The 24,288-nt window shown below is 40.7% G+C and overlaps 1 protein-coding gene across 5 annotated transcripts; it reads left to right on the forward strand.

Moving 5' to 3' along the window:
* Positions 1-13,605: 13,605 nt before the first annotated feature.
* On the forward strand, positions 13,606-18,651 carry LOC131237968 (disease resistance protein At4g27190-like). Of its 5 annotated transcripts, none has more exons than XM_058236104.1 (4): positions 13,606-16,861; positions 17,326-17,441; positions 17,794-17,987; positions 18,135-18,651. In XM_058236104.1, the coding sequence occupies exon 1, from the start codon at positions 13,952-13,954 to the stop codon at positions 16,838-16,840; it is 2,889 nt and encodes a 962-aa protein (XP_058092087.1). In that variant the 5' UTR covers positions 13,606-13,951; the 3' UTR covers positions 16,841-16,861; positions 17,326-17,441; positions 17,794-17,987; positions 18,135-18,651. The 5 variants fall into 5 exon arrangements, with proteins under 5 accessions (XP_058092087.1, XP_058092094.1, XP_058092106.1 ...); XM_058236111.1 differs by having other exon boundaries at positions 18,321-18,651; XM_058236123.1 differs by having other exon boundaries at positions 13,606-15,074; positions 15,174-16,861; positions 17,794-18,651.
* Positions 18,652-24,288: the final 5,637 nt, after the last annotated feature.

Below are 24,288 nucleotides of genomic sequence, written 5' to 3' on the forward strand. Positions count from 1 at the left end.
GTTGTGTCCGTGGCCCATAGAAACGACAATAAGGAATTCTAGCCCGAATTCACTTTTTCATTTTTCATATCAGAAACATACCCTTCCGCCACATCTACCCTGACACGACATGATGCATCCAGAAGTAAAAGATACCCTTTCGGAAGGAGAGAATAGTGCTTTTTTCGCTCCATTCATTCGTTCTTTTCCATTATTCCTTCTTTAATTTTCTTTATAGTTGTTGTTTAGATTTTTTTATTTAGTATGAATGATGAGAGTTTATAAAAGAAAATAGGATATGAAAAAATACTATAATGGATAACCTTTTATAATGAAACGATATTGTAATAGATAAATTTTACATTGGAAGAATGTTGTAAGGGATGAATGTGATGAACGCTGGAATAGATGGTTGTTGTAAAGGATAGATTTTTATAATGAAAGAATGCTAAAATGAAAATATATTGTAATTGATGAATGTTGTATAGTGGATCTAACACCCCGTACCTCTGGTACACAGGTGTTACCTCTTAAACCCATGTTTATAGTAAATGAGATCGATTAACTAGGTGACTTGAACTTAACACGTGTAGGATGGGACTTCTAAACAACATTGAGGCCATTTATCACAGTGTCTAGGAGCTGACATGGACCCTACATCAGTCAAGAGGGTAAGTTAAACTGAACACTTCAAGTTAAAGGCATTATACATCATATATACTAGCACAATACACTTACTATCAACACTCGAGGATCAATTAGTGACCAACCAGGGACTTGAAACCAGGCGTTTCTTCGGAATGAACATAGGCACACATCTCCTAGCCTGGGTATCGCATCGGTCCACGAGACGCGGCAACAACGCGGTCGCTAGGGTACAAGTTTCTGGTCAAGCCGACTCCGATTTGCAAGACTCAGCTTTTGATCGCACGCAAATGCCGATTACAGGTCGCGGGTTGTCAAAATTCGACCGGAAGGATCGCGAAAGCCTACGGAATGGTACTGTCTAATATACGGGTCTCACAGATAGTGAGGTCTCTTCCACTTACCCAATTGTACGCTTGATGAGACGGCAAGTGGCGTAAAGTGTACTAGACCCCAGTGATGATACCAGAGATATACGGTACTAATATGTAGACTTATTGAGCATGAGTTACATACTCAGCATTTTACTTATTCATTCATTCATTCACTATCCACCCGGACTAATGGTGCACAACTAATTATTATGTGTACTTTCGCAATGGCCAGAATTTCGATTGAGGCGCGCGACTAACCTGAGATCAAGAGTTTACCAAATTGAGTTTGATTATCTAAATTTAGATATGGGACTAGTTTGGATAGAAGTCCCTTGTAATGGACCCCATATCTTGCGATACTATGTACTATCATCCCGACTTCACGCTCCAGCTTGGTCATTTCATTCGCACCGCATATTGCATTACATCATTAACATATAACATTTGGTTTACTATGCTTCTACATTGTATAGTCTGAATAAGGTTGATGGTATTATGGACTTGCCAAGATCTGCATATTGCATTACATCCGCGACATATAGCATTTTGGGTTACTATGTTTCTGCATTTATATGGCCTAGATGAGGTTGACGGTATTCGTGGACTCATCAGGCTTTGCATATTGCATTGTTTTCTCAGTATATGATATTGGCTTATTATGTTTTTACATCGCATAACCTGAATAAGGTTGATGATATTTATGGACTTACAACCATGTTCCACATTGCTCAGATATTGCATACTTGACACTTACCTTGCGCACATACTTACACCACCCTCTAAGCTTTTAATAAGCTTATACACGACAGATGCGTGCAGGTAGCATTAGGTCGCAGTAACGTTGAACCTAGAGCGTACAGCTGTCTTCTGAAGCTTTGATTTTCGATATATATATTTCCCTTTCAGCACTGTATTCAACTGTTTATATTAGTGGATATGTGATGATGATGTTGCCTTTGTGATTTGGGTAAACTTATGGTTATGCTTCTTACGAGATAAATGTACGTTGGCAAATCCTCCTTGTAGGATCTCAGGATCAGAATCTGGCGTATGGGCGCTGGAAGCCGAAAATGGGGTACTACGGAGGCTGTCGGCACCGGATTCTGTGATCGAAAATTTTATGAGCCCGGTTTTTGAGTTTGGGGTGTGACATTGGGCCTACGATGGGCTGAAAATAGTCCTTCAGAAGGGCTGTCATATGAGCCGAAGCCATCCCATATTCTGGAATGGACCGGAACTGGCCTCTCAATGGACAGCAGGTGGGCCGCACCACACATGGACAGCGGGAGGGCCACACCACGCATGGACAACCGATGGGCCGCACCACATCTAACATCAGGTGGGCTGCACCCTGTGTAAAATAGGTGGGCCGTACACTGACTACAGGTGGGCCACACCCCATGTAAATTCTGTGGGCCGCACATGGGCCTCATGGTGGGCAATAGGTAAGTCAGACCACTAGTCCAACAGCAACTGTGGACCAAGCAAATCTGCCCAGCCATGACAGATGGGTCTAGGCTGAGCCCACCCGCAAATCTGGGCTGAGTCCTGGGTTGGGTCCAACTAACTAGGGCCCGAGCCTAGCCATAAATGAACGGAAAATATGGGCCTGAGATGGGGACAACAATGAGCTACCTAGTCCCCATTTTTGGACTTAATATGGAACCCAATACCTAATGGCTGGGCCAAGACAAGGACCAACTCGGCCCTTGAATAGGAATAATTTTGGGCCCAAAGCTGGCCACTTATAGGGATAAAGTCTGGCGGGCCTGGTCACTCAAGGGCAGGCCCAACTGACCTTGTTCATGAGTCCTTCCTTGCCTCCACGTAACTTCAATACCGATCCTGGGATGCTACGAGAAGGATTTTCAACATCAATTTGATTCGTAATAAGCATAACCAAAGGCATAACCCACAAACAACAACCAAAAACTCCATCACATTTTCATTATGATCAAAAACTTTATAAGTACAATGAGTATAAAGGGAAATACAATGAAAATGAACAAAAGCTCCAAAATGATCGGTTATGCACTCCCTCTGCTGCGATCCAACGTCACCGCACGCAACGGTCATGCATAAGCTTATAGAAAGCTTAGAGAGTGGTGAAAGTGTATGCTTAAGGTGGTAATGCGGTTATGCAGTATCAGAGTAATGCGGAACATGCCGATGAATGCTAAGAATACCATTAGCCGTACCAAGGCCATGCGGTGCAAAGAATGATGTCGGCCATACCAAGGCCATGCAATGTGAAATGCAACTCAAGCATACAAATCCTCATCTAAGTCCACATATCGATACAGCTCAAAATCTGAAATATCACCGGGGTCTAGTACACTCCAAGCCAGATTGCCGCTCCATCTCGAGCAATAAGGTGAGTGGAAAAGACCTCACTATCCGCCTGCCAATATCGGGCTCTGCTCGTCAATAGTGGACCCATTCCTCAAGCTGGTCAGACTCAGCCTAGCTTTACCCCCTCCTCTCTGGCGGGTAAGGCCGCACCCCCTTCCAACAGACCACGACACAGTGGAAAGTGCAACCGTCTGGTAAACCGCACTCGACGCTCATGCACCCACTCGGTCTAGACGTTGAAGCAACCTCTTGGTACCATAAGGGTTTAGGAACTTTCACCCAGGGATATCTATAGCACCTCATGTAGAACAAGATTTTCGGTATCCAATCCTGCCAACCACGATACGTCTGTGGAGGCTACGGCCCTGATGTCGCTAGGGCGTACAGTAACCATATCACATAATGCGAATGCATGAATCACACTATCCAGTCATACAGCAATCCTGCGCGTATCGTGCGCTCATGTAGGGCAACACCCCCTGTACGGGAGCCCCTAAACAATCTGCCCGAAGGCATATGCTATGATCAGTCATTTCTCATATCAAGCATACGTATGATGCATATGATCATGAATCATGGAACTAAACATGTTATATGGGATGGATGATGTTCATAACGAAGATGGGCCTAGACGGCCTACACATTACACGTATGGGCCCTAAGGGAAGTCATAATGCGGACATTTAACCAACACTATACTTGCAATGGGGACGTCAAACCGCCATTGCTCCCAAGGTATAGCCCGTCGTAAACATCATTACATAAATCATGTTGGGATTGCACATTGCAATGGACCTTAGGTATATCCCATTGGGCCTTCAATACATCAAATGGGCCGTATCATATGGGCCTCATATTCATCAAGTGAGCCACATCAATGGGCCACACCAATGGGCCTTATGTGCATTGCAATGGGCCATAACCCGTGGGCCTTAGAATGCATCAAATGGGCCTAATCTTTTGGGCCTTATGTGTATCAAATGGGCCTCGCCAATTGGGCCCCATATGTACATCAAATGGGCCTCAACCCATAGGTCCCAATACATCTTAATGGGCCTTAAATACGTATCAAAGTGGGCCTCGACCACGGGCCACAAGTAAACCCATGGGCCTTACATATAAATCAAAGTGGGCCTCAACCATGGGCCATAAGTAAACTGAGATGGGCCTCCCATCACTAGTAAATTATATATAATATAATATAATATAATATAATATATATATAGTACATAAAATATTATATATATATATATATATATAAATATATATACACACACACGTACACACCCACACACCCACGCACAGGCACACACAAATATCACAGTGGGCTCCACCGCACAGATATCACAGTGGGCTCCACCGTACAGATATCATAGTGGGCTTCACCGTACAAATATCACAGTGGGCTCCATGTGGGGCCCACCATAATGTTTATACTCCATCCAACCGTTGATAAGGTCAAGTAGACCTAGATGAAGGGTGAAAACAAATTTCACCCTGATCCAAAACTTCTGTGGACCCAAAAAGGGTTTCAAAGGTAGAGGTTCAATCTCGCTATTTCCTATGATGTGGGCCACCTGAGTCTTGGATGGACCTGAAATTTGGAGGGGGCCCACTACGGAGAGTGGCCCACCTCATGAACGGATTGGATGACAAATAAACATCAAGGTGGGGCCCATGGCTAGAGCCGTGGGTGGCTGCCTGTCCGCCTGTCCGCCCGGGCGCTGGTGCGCAGGCAGTGCCTGCTGCCTTTCTGACACAGCAGTAGCAGCGCTACTGCTGATGTTATTATTTTTTTTTTAGTTTTTCTGTGAATTTTACAGGTGGGGTCCACATCTTGCAAATACACTCCGTCCAATGGCTCTCCATGGCTCAAGACAAGCAAAACAAGCCCAATATTGGGCATATTTCAGCGTATAAACAATCAGGGAAGGTTTCAATAGTGAAAACCACCATTTGATATGGTATGGCCCGCCAGGACCTCGGGTTGACACCATTTTTCGGTTCAACGCCTAAAAGGAGGTTGGGAACGGAATTGACGGCGTGGATTGAAGACATTCATCAAGGTGGGGCCAAAATAAGTGGGCCTCCTCCATTGGCTTGGAACCAAGCCAATATTTGTTTTTCTTTCCAACAAATGTCCAGCGTCCCTGGACGCTGGACTTAGCATATACATTAGAGGTGGGCCCTGCTTAGGTGGGCCACCAAGTGGGGTATGGTGTGGGTACAATACACACAAAGTGGGCCCCACTTGCAGATGGTTTGGATAGAATACATACCTCGTGATGGGGTCCATTCAAGTGGGCCACACAACTTCATTATCATCACACATAAAAAAAGAAAGGGAGAGAGGGATAGAGAGTGGGACCCGCGTGATGGAGGGACCCCGACACTATGGGCCCTCCCTTGCACTAAATCATACATCAAGTGGGTCCCATTATACATAGGCCCATTAAATCAAAATCTAACGGTGGAGATCCCTTCTCCACTAAATTAGACGGTCTAGATGACCCTAAGTATGTAAGAAAAAAAAACATCATGATGGGGTCCATGGAGAATGGCCCCATCATGGAATGATCATGATGATCCAAGTGGGTCATCGGCCACATCTTAGGGTCCAAAGTGAGATCCAAACCATTGATTGGTTGGCCTCACTTGGCCCATCTTAAAAATATTAAAACTACCCTATCAAAGCACTCACCGCTTGATCTTCTTGCTCCCTTGGCTTCCTTAGCTCCTTATGCTTTTCTTTTATGGAGGAAGATGAGAAATGGATGGCTAGGATGGGAGATCTAGGGATGAAAAGGTGGGCCACACTTGTAGCTTAGAAGAGTTGGAGAGGCTCAAACGTATGGATTTTTTTCTTGCTTTGGGAGAATTTGAAAATGAGAGAGAGACTTGTAAAGGGAGAGAGAGAGAGAGAGTGATGGGTGATGGATGTGGTGGTGATGGGTGTAAGAGGCTTTTTTTGACTTTTGAGGCAAAAGTTGTAAGAAAAGTATGACTTGTGTAAGAACTTTTTGACTTTGGGGCTTGCTTGGGAAAGGGTGAAAGGTGATGTGTACTTGACATGATGGGATTGATGGGTTGATTGATTGATGTGACATCTTGTAAAGATTCTCTCAGAATTCGCACGCGCGATGTTTTCCTCGCACCGAACGCTGGCCCACATCTCCCGACCAGGGTATCGATTTGGCGCGTGAGTCACGGCATCGGAACCGAGGCGACGGCGCGGTGGCTAAGGTACAAGTCCTGGAATGAGCTACCTAGTCCCCATTTTTGGACTTAATATGGAACCCAATACCTAATGGCTGGGCCAAGACAAGGACCAACTCGGCCCTTGAATAGGAATAATTTTGGGCCCAAAGCTGGCCACTTATAGGGATAAAGTCTGGCGGGCCTGGTCACTCAAGGGCAGGCCCAACTGACCTTGTTCATGAGTCCTTCCTTGCCTCCACGTAACTTCAATACGTCAGTTAACTATAATCTTGAAAATATTGTCTAATACAGGCTCTTAGGTTGGAAATAATCCTAGGAAATCAATCACACGGCATTGAACCGTTAGTTGATCACAGGAATCTAAATCAAGAAAGGAGTTGTGAAGCCCCAGGTGATGACTTTCCCCTTGGGCTTTTCATCTCGAAGTTAGTTCAACTATAGTTTCCATCTAAGATCGTAATTTCTAGTTTAAAGTTCTGATTAATTGTGTTAAGATTAACGGTCCTATCTTGATTTATACGTTCACATGAAATAAGGATTACATGATAAGTTCACATACTAGTTCATTAATATTGAATATATGCAATAATCATTGAATTCCATGTTTTAATATTTCATTACTTGATAGTTTATACTTCAACTTCATGAAGCTACAAACCTTGCTACCATTATGTAATGCACCTTTACATGCTAGTAGGTTGTTGTGAATCGCTATAAACACTTTAGCTCACAGTATTTCACATGAAGAATTTCACTGTTGCATGTGAGCCATGCTTGGGATGCAATTAGACAAATATGTGGATAATGGGACCCTCGACATCACTTATGGAGGGATCCTATTAAACGTTCCAAGGTGGAAAAACCTCATGGCCCGGGGATGGTGGTCATTGGACACTATGCCCGAGTTGTCGGCTTACGCTGGATGACGAGCCACCTGTAGTGACCGTTGAGTTGCACAAAAAATAGCTGATTGTAATTGGAATAATAACGGTTGGCTAATCATGCATTTATAGCATAATGGCGATGACGGGTGGATAATTCTGAATGTTGTAGCACGTGCCCTTCATTTAGGATATCATTTCGCTAGCTTCCAAACCACCGACTATCGACCCTTGGTCACTATGCTATGCGAGTTATGCTACGCTAATGACCTATGTATGAGATATGTACGATGACTTTGCACCATGCTATACGAGATATGCTACGTGGGTGACCGGTTTTATGCATGGGTGACAAGTCCAAGTCCGACCGGATGAGCATCCCCACGTCGATGTGCATTCATCCATCCATGCCTTATAATAAGATCGCATCCTGTTTGTTTTGTATGTATCATTGCTTTTTTTTCTTTACACTATATTTGCTAAGGCAGTGTTGTGTAATCTTGAGGGGAATTCACACTGAGCTGGCCACTCATTCATCGAATATCCAACCTATAGAGTATGCGGGTGTAGATGAAGAGGATGATAGCACTGGCCTTGAAGGCGCGACAGTAGACCCCGAGGATATTATGACAACGAGTCGCAGCAGGAGACGGCTAAATATTTCGGACTCAACCAGTAGATGTAGTATTTTATTTTTATTTTTTTATTTTTTATTTACAGTTGTTAGTACTTGAAAAACTTATAAATTTTGTAACTATGGGCCCCAGTTGAGTGGGCCAAATATTCGGATTTATATGATATTATCCATGCTTACTCATGCTATTGCACTCTGATTTATTATTCTGTTTGCCTTCTGATTTATTAACTCTCGGGTTTCTGAAACGAGTCTCGTACTTGGGTTTTAGAAACCAAGGCGTTACAGTGGATCAATGATATTTATTATGAATTGCCCATATTCACTATGTATCGTCGATATTTTCAGTGTGGATCACCGATATTCAGTGTAGATCATCGATATTTACCATAGACCACTGATATTAAGAGTGGAGTATTGATATTCACTGTGGATCACAAATATTAAAAGCAGACTACTGATATTCACTATGCACGGCTGATATTTCCACTGTGATCACAAATATTCAATATAGGGTACATGTCCGACAAAAATGATCATAACTTCCTTTTTATATGTTTGATTTAAATAATCTTGTGCTTGTCGCAAGGTAATTTGATGAAATTTCAAATGGATTTGGAATCTCTTATTTGGACATTATTTGATTGACCAAAGTTCATCACTCATTGTGGATCTTTGATGTTCACTGAGGCTCACTTTTGGGCATTAAAATGGTGTCTAAATGAAATGATTCCAAAGTCATTTGAAAGTTAATCAAATTACCTTTCCAACGAGCATAAGATCACCCAAATCGGACATGTAATGAATGAGTTATGGCTAATTTTATCGGACTAGTATCACATAATGAATATCAGTGATCCACAATAATCTTGATGAACTTTTGGCCCACTTTTAAGCAATCAAATGGTATCTAAATATAATGATTCAAAATCAATTTGAAATTTCATCAAATTACCTTTTCAACAGCATAAGATCACCTAAATTGAACATATAAGAGTTATAATCATTTTCATCATATGTGTACCCCACAATGATTATATGTAATCATAGTGAAAATATCTATGGTCCATAATAACTATTATTGGTCCACTCTTAATATATGCGATCCACAATGAATATTAGCAGTCCGCTCTTAATATTAACGATCCACAGTAAATATCGACGATCTACACTGAATATCGACGGTTCACAGTGAAAATATCGACGATCCACGGTGAATATGGGCGATTCATAGTAAATATTGATGATCTATCATACAACATCCATCATTACAACATACTTTTATCTTAGCATTCTTCCATTACAAAAATTCATCCATTACAATACTCATCCATTCCAACATTCATCACATTCATCTATTACAAAATTCATGCTTTATAACATTCTTTTATTATAAATTTTATACATTACAACATCCTTCTATCATAAAAAGTTATCTATTAATGTATTATTCCACGCCCTTTTCCTTTTCACAAACTCTCATCATTCATATCAAATTTATTTTAAAAAAAAAAAAACTTAAAAATAACTATAAAGCAAACCAAGAAAGGAAGGGAGCTAAAAAACAATATGTTCCTGTACCACGAAAAAAATCAAGGAGGGAAGAAGGAAACGACTAAATGACCCTCATAAAGAAGAGCCTCATGTTTTGAACCCATCCACATCTTACGTGGACCCTATTGATTGTTAGAAGCAAATTCATTTCATCCACAAGTATTGGGTTTTAACTTTATGTTGTCAGCTCAAGTTTGAGGATACAGTTAATCATACATGGACCACACATGAGAAATATAGCTCACAACTAATGCATAACATTAGTGTACTCGTGGACCTGAGATATCTTCAAACATATGAGTGAAAAGACCTTTCTATGGGTTTATGGTTGCCTGATTAAAATGAAAAAACCTTTTTATAGGTTTACAGTTGCCTGATTAAAATGAATGAATTAAATCAACCAAGGGATGAGCTGATTTTTAATTTTTGGTGAGGCTTAAATCCCTTTTTAAAAGTATCTTTCACTTATCGAGACAGGAGCATTATATACTTATGGGGCAGCTCTAGCATCTAGGCATTTTCATCATCTTAAAAATTAAATAATAATAATAATAATGTAGAGCTAGCATTCCTTATTCTTGTGCATACGGGGCTCCTATCACAACCATGTAACCTTGTTGGGCCACATACCAGTTGGGCCACGTAAACCAAAATGCCAATTGAATGGGAAGTGGATTGCGTCCTACCCCACCTCGCCTATAATCCTACAAGCAGTGCTCTGTGGGTCACAGTGATGTGTGGGTATTATCTACCCCGTCCCTTCATTTTCTATATCATTTTGAGATATGAATCCAAAAAATGTATATCCAAGGCTTAAGTATACCACAAAATGGGGATTGAATTCCCACCATTAAAAGCACACGGTGAAAAGCAGAGGTTATGGATCAATTTGATATTTGTATTTTTCTCTTCACCTAGGCTTAGGTGACTTTTTTATTATTAGCAGGTTGGATGGAAATAGACACCACGGTGGCCCGTAGGACAGTTTCAACGGTGAGTTACATCATTCTGTTGTGGTGCGGTCTACCTGTCATTGGACCCGACCACTACTCTAAAATGATCCAAAAAATGGACTGACAGTGGGGATAAAACCCATACATCACGGTGGGCCCCACGGGGCAGGACGCAATCCGCTTCCGTTATATAAGTGGTGTATTGACATCAGCAAGTTCTATGGGTCTGATTATGATGTATGTGTTATATCCAAACCGTCCATCTATTTTTTGAGATCTTAGTAAGGCTTGAGATGAAAAATAAGACATATATAAAGATCAAGTGGACCGCACTGCAAAAAGCAACAGGAGATTGAACGTCTACCATTGAAAGCCTATTGGGGTTGCAAAAGTTTTGGACCAATATGAAATTTGTTTTTCCTCTCGTCAAGGTCTCTGTGACCTTATGAACAGATTGAATGGGAAATAAACGTTACGGTAGCCCTACGAAATTTTTTAACAGTGAAAATATCATCTCCGCTGTTATTTGTGGTGTGGTCCAGTTGAACTTTGGATATGATTCATTTTTGGGATAATGCGCTAAAATGATCTCAAAAAATGTATTAACTGTGTGGATATAATAAATAAATCATCGCAGGGCATGTAACTTTGATTTACTTTTAACCGTTCGTACAACATCGAGATCGAAGAGCGTCAGCGGTCGTCTTCGCACGAAACGTACATTTTCGCCGCTTCCCTATGTAATACCGCGTCTAGAGGAAGTTCATGCGGTGCACCGGGAATCGATGTGGGACCCGCTTTTATATTGGTGAGAAATCCATCCCGTCCATCCTTTTTGCGAGCTCATTTTAGTGCATGTCACCGACAATGAGCTCGATCAAAAACACAAGTGGGCTACACCATTGGGAAAACTGGAAAAAAAAATGCCTACAGTTAAACCTTCCTGAGATCCACCTATATTTATATGCCATCCAAACTGTTTATAAGGTCATTCCCAATGGGATGAATTGAAAAAAAGGTCTTAGCCTGATTAAAAACTAATGTGGCCATGCAAATATTTCAACGGTGTCCCACTATTTCTTCTCATATGACTCACTTTGGGTCTTGGATACATCTCATTTTTCACAACATATTTTAAAATAAGCTCATAAAACGGATGAACAGAGTGGATTTCTCAGAACATCACGATGGCCCTACCTAGATTACCCCGTGAAAGGCTTAGGCAGAAGATCTGCGTCCACAACCACTGGAAGCGATTGGGTGGTATACAACACACTACCGACCTGTTGGTGTAGGTACGTATCGTGTGAAGACGAGCGCTGACGCTGAAGCGGATGGGATGGGACGCGGATTTCTTGCGAAAGCCTCTCGCAGGAAGTTCCTGTGCTGGGAGCGTAGGTGGCGCTCATTGTGATGTTCGGAGAAATTCTCTCTGTTCATCCGTTTTTTGAGTTCATTTTAGGGTATGTTATCAAAAATAAGCCGTATCCAAAGCTTGAGTGAGTAGTACTCAAGGAAAATGTGGTTAGAGAAATTTCTACCGTTGAAATCTTCCTCAGTTCAACTGTGATGTTTATATGTCATTCATACAGTTAATAACGTCATTCCTGTTGGGATGAACTGAAAACAAAAATATTAGCATGAACATTTAATTACACATTTTTGGCTCACTTGAGCTTTGAATATGGTTTATTTTTGGTAACATGCCTCCAAATGAATACACAAAACGGATTAAAAAGGAAGATTTCTCACAAGCATCACGGTGAGCCCCACCTAATTTCCCAGTGCAGGAACTTCCTGCGGAAGGCTTTCGCAGGAAATCCGCATCTGTTGGGATGATGTACCATACACCACTGATGTAGCTGGTGTATTAACGTCACCAAGTTACATGGATCCCATAATTATGTATGTGTTATATCTAAACCGTTTATACATTTGGTGAGCTATTATTAAGACTTGAACCGAGAAAGGACGCAGTTTAGCCGGTGACGCTGGTGCAGCCAGCAGCTAGTGGTCGGTGCTATGTGGACTCTCCCATGTTGCATGTGCTTTATCCATGCTTTTCTTCTATTTTGAAAGATAATTATAGGGTTTTTGATCCCAAAAATGATATGGATCTAGATCTAAGGTGAACCATATCATAGGAAAACAATAATGATTGAATGTCCTAGGCCCAATGTAACGGTTATTTGAAATTTAACGGGTTGATTAGGTCATACAAACTCAGATGAAAGAAAAAAAAAAAAAAAACACTCAGCTTAGATTTAAAACTTTTGTGATTCCCTGAAAGTTTTGAACAGTGGGCATTCCATCAACACTATGCTATACGGTCAACTTGGGATATTGATCAACCTCGTTTTTTGGCTCAATGATTTGAAAGAATGGGTGGACAGCATTAATGAAACACATATGTCATGTAGGGCCCACAGAGCACCGACTAATGGGCACGGGATAGTGGCAGGGTGAGTAGCCAATCGGTTTCCACTAGAAAATAAGATAAATCCAAAAATCAAGCGGACCACACTATAACAAGCAATGAGAGATTGAACGTTTACTATTGAAGCTCTTTCAGGGTTAGAGAAGTTTTGGATAATATAATATAACCTTATAAACAGATTGGATGGAAAAATAAAAGTTACAAAGAGTTTGGGTCCTTAATCTTTCTTTCAACTCCCGGTCAAGGGTTGTTTTGACTCGAAAAAACATGGTTCCACTTTTATTTGTGGTGTGATGCACCTGTGCTTTGGAAACGACTATTTTCTATGCTAAAAAAAAAAAAAGATCACTCCAAATGGATAACGGTGTAGATATGATAAATAATCAATGTGGGCCACGTAACTTTGATCCCACTTGAACCGTTCGTACGAGCTCGAGAAGCGTCAGAGCTCGTCTTCGCACGACACGTACCCACACTAGCTAGGTCGGTGGTGTGTTGTACACCAGCCAATCCGCTTCCGATTTCTATACTTTCATTTTCTCTCTCCAGATACTCCTGTTTTCTCACTTCGCCTCTTTTCTTACTTCATTTTCTCCTTCCAACTTCTTCCATTGTAGTGGGGTTTTTATTTATTTTTATTTTTATTTTTTATTCCTTCACTCCTGTTCATAATTCATTTTCTCCTTACAACTTCCACCACTGTAGTTGTTTCTTTTCCTTCACAGCTGTTTTATTACTCTCCTTCCATTCTTTTCACTTCTTCTCCTTTCATAGCTTTGTTATACAGTTTATCTTCCTTTCCTTTCCTCTTCTGATAGCTTCTGAAAGCGAAATTACACCGCCCCCCCTCCTCCCACCCCCAAAAAAAATCACACCTTTTTAAGTTTCAAAACACCCCATCCATCCACAATCTTGTTTCTACTATGGAGTATCTGAAGGATCATGTTGTGGAGATCATTCAATGGTTATGGCCTCCTCTAGCTAAGCAGTTGGATTATGTCATAAACGCCGAGGCCCATCTAGAGGCCTTGACAAGAGCAGCCGAAGAAATAAAATGCAAGCGCAAGGGCATCCAAGGAAACGACATTGATGGGCCATTGAAGAAAAGAAGGAAGCTGACCCACCAAGCTGCGCTCTGGATTGATGACTCAATCAAAATTGAGAAGGAAGTTGATTCGATAAAATCCGAGTTCGAGCAAAGGCCAAAATTCTTTAATGGACTTTGGTCCAATTACTTCTCTCGCTATAGATTGGGTAAAAGGGCAGTTCGAATTCTCGACGAGGTTAAAGATCTCAATGAGAAAACACCTCTTGGTGAGGTGGCTTTGAGTCCTCCACGACCTACGGTGACAGAGAAGCAGGAATCATTGCCTCCTGGGCAGAGCACCTCTGAGCATACCTTAGAAGAGATATGGCAATGCTTGCAAGATGAAGAGAGTCGGATCATATGTGTTTATGGAATGGGTGGAATCGGGAAAACTACCCTCATGAAAGCCATTAACAATAGGTTGGTTGGAACCCAAGACTTCGACACTGTACTATGGGTAACTGTCTCCAAGGAATTGAAGATAGAGAGAATCCAGAAAGAAATAGGGAATGAATTGAATTTGTTTTTTATCGATGGCGAGCAGAAGAGAGACAAGCTCTTTACTACGCTCAAGGACATGAAGTACATGCTCATCTTAGATGATCTCTGGCGAGATTTCGACTTAGAGGAAGCTGGGATTCCTCTACCAAATGTGCAGAATAGATGCAAGATTGCAATAACCACGCGATTTATTCAAGTAAGCAATGCAATGGAGGCTGACAAACATATCAGAGTCAAGACTCTTACAAGTGAAGAATCGTGGAATTTGTTCTGTGACAAAGCTGGGGATGTAGCTCGTTTGCCTGGAATTCAACCGTTAGCTGAGGAAGTCGCCAATGAGTGTGGTGGTTTACCACTTGCAATCATTACGGTGGGACGAGCTATGCGTCGCAAGGACAAGAAAGAATTGTGGCTGGATGCACTAAGAGCATTGAGGGGATCTGCACCTGAGATTCCAGGTATGGAGCCAAATGTATTCCTTTCTCTGAAACTTAGTTATGATCACTTGGAAGATGATAAGCACAAGCGATGTTTCTTGTATTGCGCTTTATTTCCAGAAGATTATAACATTGGAATACCAAAACTACTCAAATTTTGGACCATGGAAGGGTATATAGACAATGTTGAAAGCTTTGAAGATGCTTCAAACAAAGGACACGCCGTCATCGAAAGAATCAAGGAGGCATGCCTCCTTGAGGAGGGGGTATCTGGGGACACACATGTCAAGATGCATGATTTAATTCGCGACCTGGCAATATGGATAACATCGACGTCTCAGGAGTTGAAATTTCTGGTGAGAGCTCGCATGGAACTGAAGGTGCCACCCAAGGAGGAGATGTGGGAGGAGATGGGGAGGATTTCATTGATGTCGAATGAAATAGAGGAGCTTCCGATGCAGCCCAATTGTCATAAGCTGGTATCCTTATTACTTAGAAAAAATGCCCAATTGAAGATGATTCCTAATAACTTCTTCGATTTCATGCCTAAACTTCAGATTCTTGATCTAAGCTACACTGCCATTGAATCGCTTCCAATGTCCTTGTCTTTGTTAGTGAATTTACGTGCGCTGATTTTAAAACGTTGTAGAAGTTTAGTTGAGCTACCACCATTCAAGCAGCTAAAAGAACTCGAATTTGTAGATCTCTCTTGGTCTGCCATAAGCAATCTTCCTGAGGGATTTGAAAATTTGGGGAAACTTAAGCAGTTGGATTTATCAAACTTGGATTGTCTTATAAGTATTCCACACAATGTATTGTCTAGACTGTCTCGTCTAGAGGAACTACGACTGCTTAAAACATATATCAATTGGAGCACAGCGGCTGAACCACAAGTCATCGGTGATGCTTCGCTAGAGGAGGTCGCATCATTGACACGTTTGTCTACTTTTGATATCACAATACCGAACATCGACTGCCTGGAGCATGATGTGTTCTGTCAACGATGGTCAAGATTCAGAAATTTCGCTTTCCATGTCGGTTACGATTGGGTCTTTGACCGCCTAAGCGGCGATAACTCCGTGCGCATACACGAATGTCACCATTTCCCACCTGGGAGTAAGGTGATGATAAAACATGCAGAAGGCTTGAGTTTTGTAGGATGCGGTGGTCTAACACGGGTTTCTCAGGTAGCGGGTGATTCAAAGAACTTAAGACAGCTCCAAGTCTACAGATTCAATGGAATGGACTGTGTTATAGACTGGACAGAGGTGGGAGAAGGTGCATTGCAACAGTTGGAGTGGTTGTACCTTGACAGGCTACTGGACTTGGAAATGCTATTCCGGGGGAAAGTTCCACAGGGAAGCCTTCAAAACCTAAGGTCAATAGAAGTTTCATACTGTGAGAAGTTGAGGTGTCTCTTCTCTTCTAGTGTGGCAGAACATCTAGATGGGCTGCGGGAACTTACAGTGGGATCTTGTGATGAAATGGTGGAGATTGTTGAAGGTGACACACTGCCAGACAATCTCTTTCCACAATTACGCAGGCTAAGGTTTGAGAGATTATACAAATTAACAAGAATTATGTCTAGTACGGTGTTGGCTGCTATGAACTTGCAAGAGATGGAGTTGTTCAGATGTCCGTTATTGAAGAAGCTGCCCTTGTTCACTTCCATACAGAAGATCAAAGGAGAGAGGGACTGGTGGGCTGCTTTAGAGTGGGAAAATGAGAACACCAAGTCACTCTTTCAGCAGAAATATCATCAATGGAACTTCCCCCAACAAACGTAGAGCTGGAGTCGAATCAAGATGGTATGTTCGTTTGGTATTCCATTAATGATTTCTTGTTGAGAAATTCGTAGGTAATTCACAAGTGAAGAAGTCAAAGCCGGGATTCTCGCCACACATGCCGTTATGCAACATTTGTGTGGGACTTGGGCCATTCATGAGGCAGGTTGACTCATCACGTTGGCCACACATATATTGAAATATAGCCCACCAAATCATTTTTTATAGTCGTCCAATTTCTCATGTATGCGCCAACCTGTGTCATTTTTGCGCCTGGAAATTTCCACAGGGTGCCCCACCTAATGAATGGCCTGGATCTACAATGTGTGCCATATCGGCATGTATGCTGCAAATGGCTTCTTCCGTCTCTCTGGATATTTTTGCTTGCTGCTTCTTGAATCCAATTCATGCGTTCCTTTAATTGCTATAATGAAAGTTTTAAAATGAGATGTTCTTAATTAGTTTCTTGCAATCCTTATTCTAGTAAGATTAAAAGTCTGGAAAGCCCTCTGCAAGACCGAACCTCCACCAACTATGATTCCATTCCTAGTTTCAGACTTGCTCACCTTCATGGTTGCACTCAAATTGGGTGCGTCAGAGATAGGTAAGTGATTAAAGTGAGGAAAATGAGACATCTACACCCAAGATTTGAAGAGGTTTGCCAATTCCACATGTATGGGAATCCTGTCTATCCACATACAAGCACACGTGCCCGTGATCTGGACCAATATTGATTGACAATTAAAACAAATTCTACTACCTGTTCATTTGTTTTGTACGCTTAAAACACAATGTCAAGCGGCCTCATTTCGATTCCGGTGGGTGTGCCTACATGCAGACGGTGGGGCCCTCACACACCTGGAATTAACAAAACTTCTCATTTCAATTTTGATTTGGTACCTTGAATTTTTTAAATTTATTTACTTAGTTTTCTCTAATAACCAACCATTTTGTAGGTACCCATGGAAGTATTGGGCTCTGTAAATTCAGGAGATTATAGAGCCATCCCTGGACTATAGAGAACCCTCCCATCCGATCAATGGATCAAATACCTGAACCATAGGCCTCACACATACAAAACACGACCATTTTTGAAATTGCACATTTTCTGATGTGCAGGACTGTGGGCCTCATAATTTGTCACTTCAAGGTATTTCCTTCCATTTCTCAGGTTCTGTTTGGTAGATGCCTAAGGATGAGTTCTTCTCATTTTAATTCACCATAGTAATGTATTAGAAATTTTTATCTTTAATACATAATGACTTTGTATTGACTATTGACAGTAACTGTGTATTAGAGATCAAGATCTCGAATGCATCACTTTCATGAAGATTCACATCTTTAAAGTTAGAACCGCAAAAAACCACAGGCCTTTTGGTTTTGGATTCAAGGGACATAAATCAGAAGGAGATCGAGAACTTGCAAGAGCCATTATCAGATTTAAGCTACTTGATACAATTCAACATGATGACATTGATGACAGGATAGGAAGCTTATTGGAGATGGTGGTTCGATTTCTGCACTTGTTCGTAACCACAATGATCTTCAATGACACTCAAGACTATGGTTATGCCAGCTTTCTTGGAATTTGCATAAATCGCATTGTTATGGTTTTATTTAATTCGGTTGTAATCTCTAATGGTATGTTTCGATGCGGATTTTATACTCTGGATCGTTTATTTGTAACAACTCTGCTCCATACTCGCTTCTGGCAATGGCTGGAGTTGCATTGGAATCAATTAGGAATGTAATTTGATTGGGATGTTATAACATCCGTGTAAATTTAATGTTATCTACTTCAACATTCAGGTTCACCAGTATCGCTCTTTGGGTTATTTGTTCAAAGATGGTTGGCTGATTTGGAACATCAATTTGTTGGTGAAAGTCGTTGTGGAAGAGTGGGCTACACAATATGAGACCTTCGTAAAAGCCGATGGTAAATGGCGCATGTCCAGCGGTCCACCTAACCACCAGTGGAGCAGATGGGTCTAATCACCCCTCTGAATCTATGGTATAAATAGTCCCCAGATTTTGATCTACGGCTTGAATCATTTAAAGGACGAGCTGGATGGACAATATTGTTTTCTCTCTTTTCTATCTGTACTCTTGTAGTTTCTTGGGATGATTTTCATCAAAGAACCACTTTCCATTTATAGGAAGGTCCGTAGTTTCGATCAGCCCAGAGATTATCTAGTCTCATCCTATTTCCTTATATAATATATGTTTAAAGATGAATTTGTAATTCAACTTCAAAAAAAAAAAAAAAAAAAAAAGCAGATTAAAAAATCACAGGAAAAACCTCGTGTGATTGCCCATTAGTGGGCCCCACTAGCCTATATCCAATAGATGGGTGCTGTTGTGGATTTGGAAAACTCTCATAATCACACTAAGAGGATGATCTTGACTGTGGAACCTTGGATTCAAGTTCGAACTATTGAAAATTTTCTTCTAGATTATACATGCCAATGGTTAATGCAGAGATGCATACACATTGAATATGTGATATTTTGTAATATTTGTGTAAATCAATTAGGGATTGTAGGATCTGTTTGCTGGAGAGTTGCAATGGAAGTCAGTGCCGGAACGATCCGTTCGAAACAGATCATTGTCAATGGGTGTTGAATATGATGTGTCAGAGATAGAAAGTGACAGCCCATATTATGAATATTTTCAAATTGAAAATGGCTACCAGACTTTGAATATGATGTGTCAGAGATAGAAAGTGACAGACCAGATGATCCAAGACTAGATACAGCTGCAAACGGACGCACAGGGAGAACGGACAGCAAAAGATCAAGGACCCCAATCAAAGTGCTCTAATACCATTTTCAAATTGAAAATGGCTACCAGACTTTGAATATGGAAGAGGAGAGAAAAGCTTGTCCATTGCAAAGATCAGCTGGGAAATTTATAGGAGAATAAATAAACAGATACTACCGCCCTTAGTTGATCCGTGATTGATTTTACATACAATAATACAAAATATTATTTTATCTATACGGTTGGTCCTATGAAGGTTTCAACAGTAGTTTGTTCAATTACCACTGCTTTATGTGGTGTGGTCCATTTGAGTTTGTATGTACCTCAGTTTTGGTCTCATGCTCTAGATTTATCTGAAAATTTGATGGACGGTGTGAATCTAACCAAAAAAAAAATAATGGTGGGACCCAACAAAATAAAATAAAATAGTGGGACCCAGAAAAATTCCACACGTTTAAAAGTTGTGTTGTAATAATGGTGGGACCCAGAAAAAGTTCCACACGTTAAAAATTGTGTTGTGTAGCATGTCCGCTGTTTTTTTTTCATTTTTTTATTTTGAGAGAGAGAGAGAGAGAGAGAGAGAGAGAGAGAGAAATTGGGTTGATTTTGTAAGTTGGAGATAACGGATATAAGGCGTGCCGGTGAGAATGGATGGCGCTAAAATTTCCTTCTTGGCATATTCTAGTTTCACTACATTTTTGCTTAAAAAGGAATATTTTTTCGCTCATTTGTCTTTTCTCCTTTTTATAATCTTTTATGCTTAGCATCTGGTGAAAACATTTCTTGCTTACGTTTCTAAAAAAAAATAAAATAAACAAATAAATAAGTCGATAACCTAGCAATCCTCCTTCCCCACCAGATGATCAGATTTTACTAATCTAAGACCTGTCGAGTTGACAAAGGGAGAAAAGTCCGACGCGCAGAAGGGATCATAAAGTCACCATCATCAAAGCTTTTCATGAGGTTGAGCTCTGTGGCTCCCATCATTATGTGTATCAGATATTCACATTGTCCATCAGATGCACTCTCTTTTTAGAATCTTTTATGCTTAGTCTGGGAGTGATCAAATTTCTTGCTTACGTTTTCAGGAAATAAAATAAATAAATAGGGGATGACCTAACAATCCTCCTTCCCAGGACCACTGGATGATTAAATTTTACTAATCCAAGGCATATCAAGTTTACAAAGTGAGAAAATTTAGACTTGCAGAAGGCACGATGAAGTCACTTGACGTATGGAAGGACGTGACGAGGTCGATCACAATCTTCCTTAGGGAATAACTACTCCGAATATAAAGAGCTCTCTCACATAGCTTACTTGAATTTACGAGGGATAAAATTAGAAATAATTTCTAATAAATTAATTGATGATAAAAAATGAAATTATAAAACTTTAAACAATGAGCTCAAACTTAGGATAGAATTTTAGACTCAAACTCCAACTCAAACACCCTAAAAACGTGGCTTACTGTGAATAGTAATCATCATTCCTTCCAGGCTTAGGGTTCTGACGCAGGGATGAATGTGATGAGGTCGATCACCATATTCCTCAAGGATAACTACTCTGAATCCATGGAGCTTCTTTGGACTCCTCATAGAGATTCCTCGAATCCACGAGGAAAATAAGAAAATAGAAATAAATTCTAGAAAATTCATAATTTGATTGATGAATGAAATAAATGAGCTTACAACCCTTTAAGTAGGGATATTAAACCTTGGAAGAAGTTTCAAAATTAAACTAGGACTAAAATTCCTAGAAATCGTGACTTACTATAAATAGTAAACTTACTATTTATAGATGGTCGTGATTTCTACTAGTCCTCATGGTTTTCGGTCAAAAATAGCACGTGTCCTATTTGTCTTAATCATGCTATTCTCCTAATTATTCTAAGCACTTTTCATGTTGGACGCAACTCCCAAAGCCCAACGGTTGAAGAGTTATAATCAAACTAAAACTTATTATAAATAGTAAAAACGAAAATAAAATGGAAATTTGACCATCAATCTGATGGAATCTCGCAAATTCGGTGTGCACAACCTGGCATAGTAGGGTTGAGTGGCTAAAGTAGTTCGTCCTACCCCAAATTCATATATGGCACGACGGATAACTCATTCCAATTTGCAAGATACGTTCGTTTTAAGGTTCAGATCACTTCCGCCTCCGATTGGGCCTTTCCTGGTCCATCTTGGCTATGAAATTGTTCGTGACCCGCTCTACATCAACTTCATGGTTTTTGACCAAAAATAGTAAGTGTCCAATTTGGCCTAACCACATTATTCTCCTAATTTTTCTAAGCCTTTTTCATGTTGGGCACGAATCCTAAAACTTAAAATATCATAGGTTATAATTAGGGATGTACATCGATTCGAACCGAGTCGAGTTGGCCTCAGCTCAACTTGGCTCGAACAGTGGCTGATCTCAGCTTGAACTCGACTCGGCTCGGTCCTCGAGCCTGACTGGCCTGGTCGGCTCGGTTTGGTCAATAGCTCGAGCCGAGTTCGCCATTGAGGCATTTCCACGAACACCTTAACTGCAACTTCAAAATCCCACTATTTTACAAATAGAGGCAATGTTTTTACAAGTATTTTCTCAAACACCTTCTAAATAACATAAAAACCTTTTAAAAAAAAAAAAGAAAAAAAAAAAAGAGGTATTTGTTTCATGTACATACCTTCCTTACCACCAACCAGCCAAACCTTCCTTGCTACCAGCCACATTTCGTTGAGTCATTTTATCAAACAGTTGGTGAGCAACATCAATGACAAAGTAACCGAGTCATCGAACTAGTTCGATCCGAGCTGGATTCGATCCGAGTCGAGTCGAGCTGGGGCCTACTCGAACTCATTTTCGAGCTCAAAAAATCATCTCGACTCGACTCGAACTCATTTTCGAACCGAGTCGAATCGAGCTTTTTCGAGTCAAGTTGAGCGAGCTAACCGAGCTAGCTTGGTTGGTGTAAACCCCTAGTTATAATCGAACTAAAACTTAATATTTATGGTAAAAATGAAATTAAAAGGGACTTTTGACAATCAATTTAATGGAATCTCCCAAATCCGGGGTGAGCAACCCGGTGTAGCAGGTTGGTTGGCTAAAGTTGATTCTTTTACCCTAAAATCATATATGTTACGTCCAAAAACTCATCCGGATTTGTGAGATAGGATTGTTTTAAGGTTCCAACGGTGCAAATCATTTCCAACTCTGATTAGGCCTTCTCTAGTCCATCTTTGCCATGAAACTGTTTCTAACCCACTCTACATCATTTCCCTTATCGGAGCTTTCCATGAGGTTGACCTCCGTCACTCTCACCATTATGTGTATCAGATATCTACCTTGTCCATGAGATGCACCCTCCTATTGTAATCTTTAAAGCTTAGTTTTGTGCTGATAAAATTTCTTGCATATATTAAGCCAAACCTAGCCATCCTCATTCCTCAAATACAAGACCACTAAATGATTAGATTTTACTAATCTAAGGTGTATGAAGTTTACAAAATGAGAAAAGACGACTTATAAAAGACAACATGAAGTCACTCTCATTGAAACTTTCCATGAGTTTGATCTCCGATCTTGGCATCATCATGTGCATCACATATCCAACTTGTCCATCAAGAAACGCCCTCCTTTTATAATTTTTTATGCTTATGTTCCTAGAAAATAAATAAATAAATAAATAAATAGACCGATGACCCACCAAACCTCCTTCCCCAATTATAGGCCCACAAGATGATTAGATGTTACTAATCTAGGATGTATTGAGTTTACAAAGTGAAAAAAGTCCCACTTGCAATAGACTCCATGGAGTCACCCTTATTGAAACTTCCCATGAGGTGGAGCTATGTAGTTCTCATCATTAATTATATGTATTAAATATCCATCTTGTCCATCAGATGCACTCTCTGGCAAAGGATTATGGGTGCAAAAATCAGGCCAACCCCTAACTTAAGCGCGCCACACTATAAGGAATGGTTGAGAATGGATGCCTACTCATTAAAATCTTCTTGATTGTTTGTAAGGCTCATAAATATGTGGCTCAAGCATTCAACGGTCCATTGTATGTGTCTCGGTTAGATGAGGAGTCATACCGAATTTCAGGCCATGCCAAAACTCTGGTAAGCCTCATTAAATGATTTAAGATGTATTAAGCATGATTTCACACTGGTGCAGATAGTCTGGCCCACATCAGTTAGGGAATGAGCTGATTTTTAGGACATCCAATGGCCTAGAGAAGACCTACCAGATGTATGGTTTAGATGTCTTCTAAAGATCATGGCTGGGACACATAGCTGGCCCTTGACTCTTAGTACCTACCACCTTTTCCATATAAGCCTCGTTTTACGCACCGGTGACTTTTTGGCGGTTGATGGAACATTCCTGTTTATTTCCATTGAATCATTCCACGCGCCCGTTTAAATAATCTACCGTTTGTTTTACTCTTCTTACTAATAATCATTTCACAGTATTTGAACCATTTGTGGGTTGATCTTAACCACTCATTTTCATGAGTGGTTCATCTGATGATCAAACAGGCCTATTTTGCTCCGGATGTTGGATCATTGTCAGTTTTGTCTAAATTGTCTATTATTTTCGTATAAGGGTGGCCCACCGAATAAGTGGACCTACTTGATTTTTGCATTGGTTAAAAGGTTAACTTGCCGGGATGCATGCTGTGTGTAAAGACTCATGTACAGGGG

This window comes from Magnolia sinica, chromosome 1, assembly GCF_029962835.1.
Source record: "Magnolia sinica isolate HGM2019 chromosome 1, MsV1, whole genome shotgun sequence".
Taxonomy (NCBI): Eukaryota; Viridiplantae; Streptophyta; class Magnoliopsida; order Magnoliales; family Magnoliaceae; genus Magnolia; species Magnolia sinica.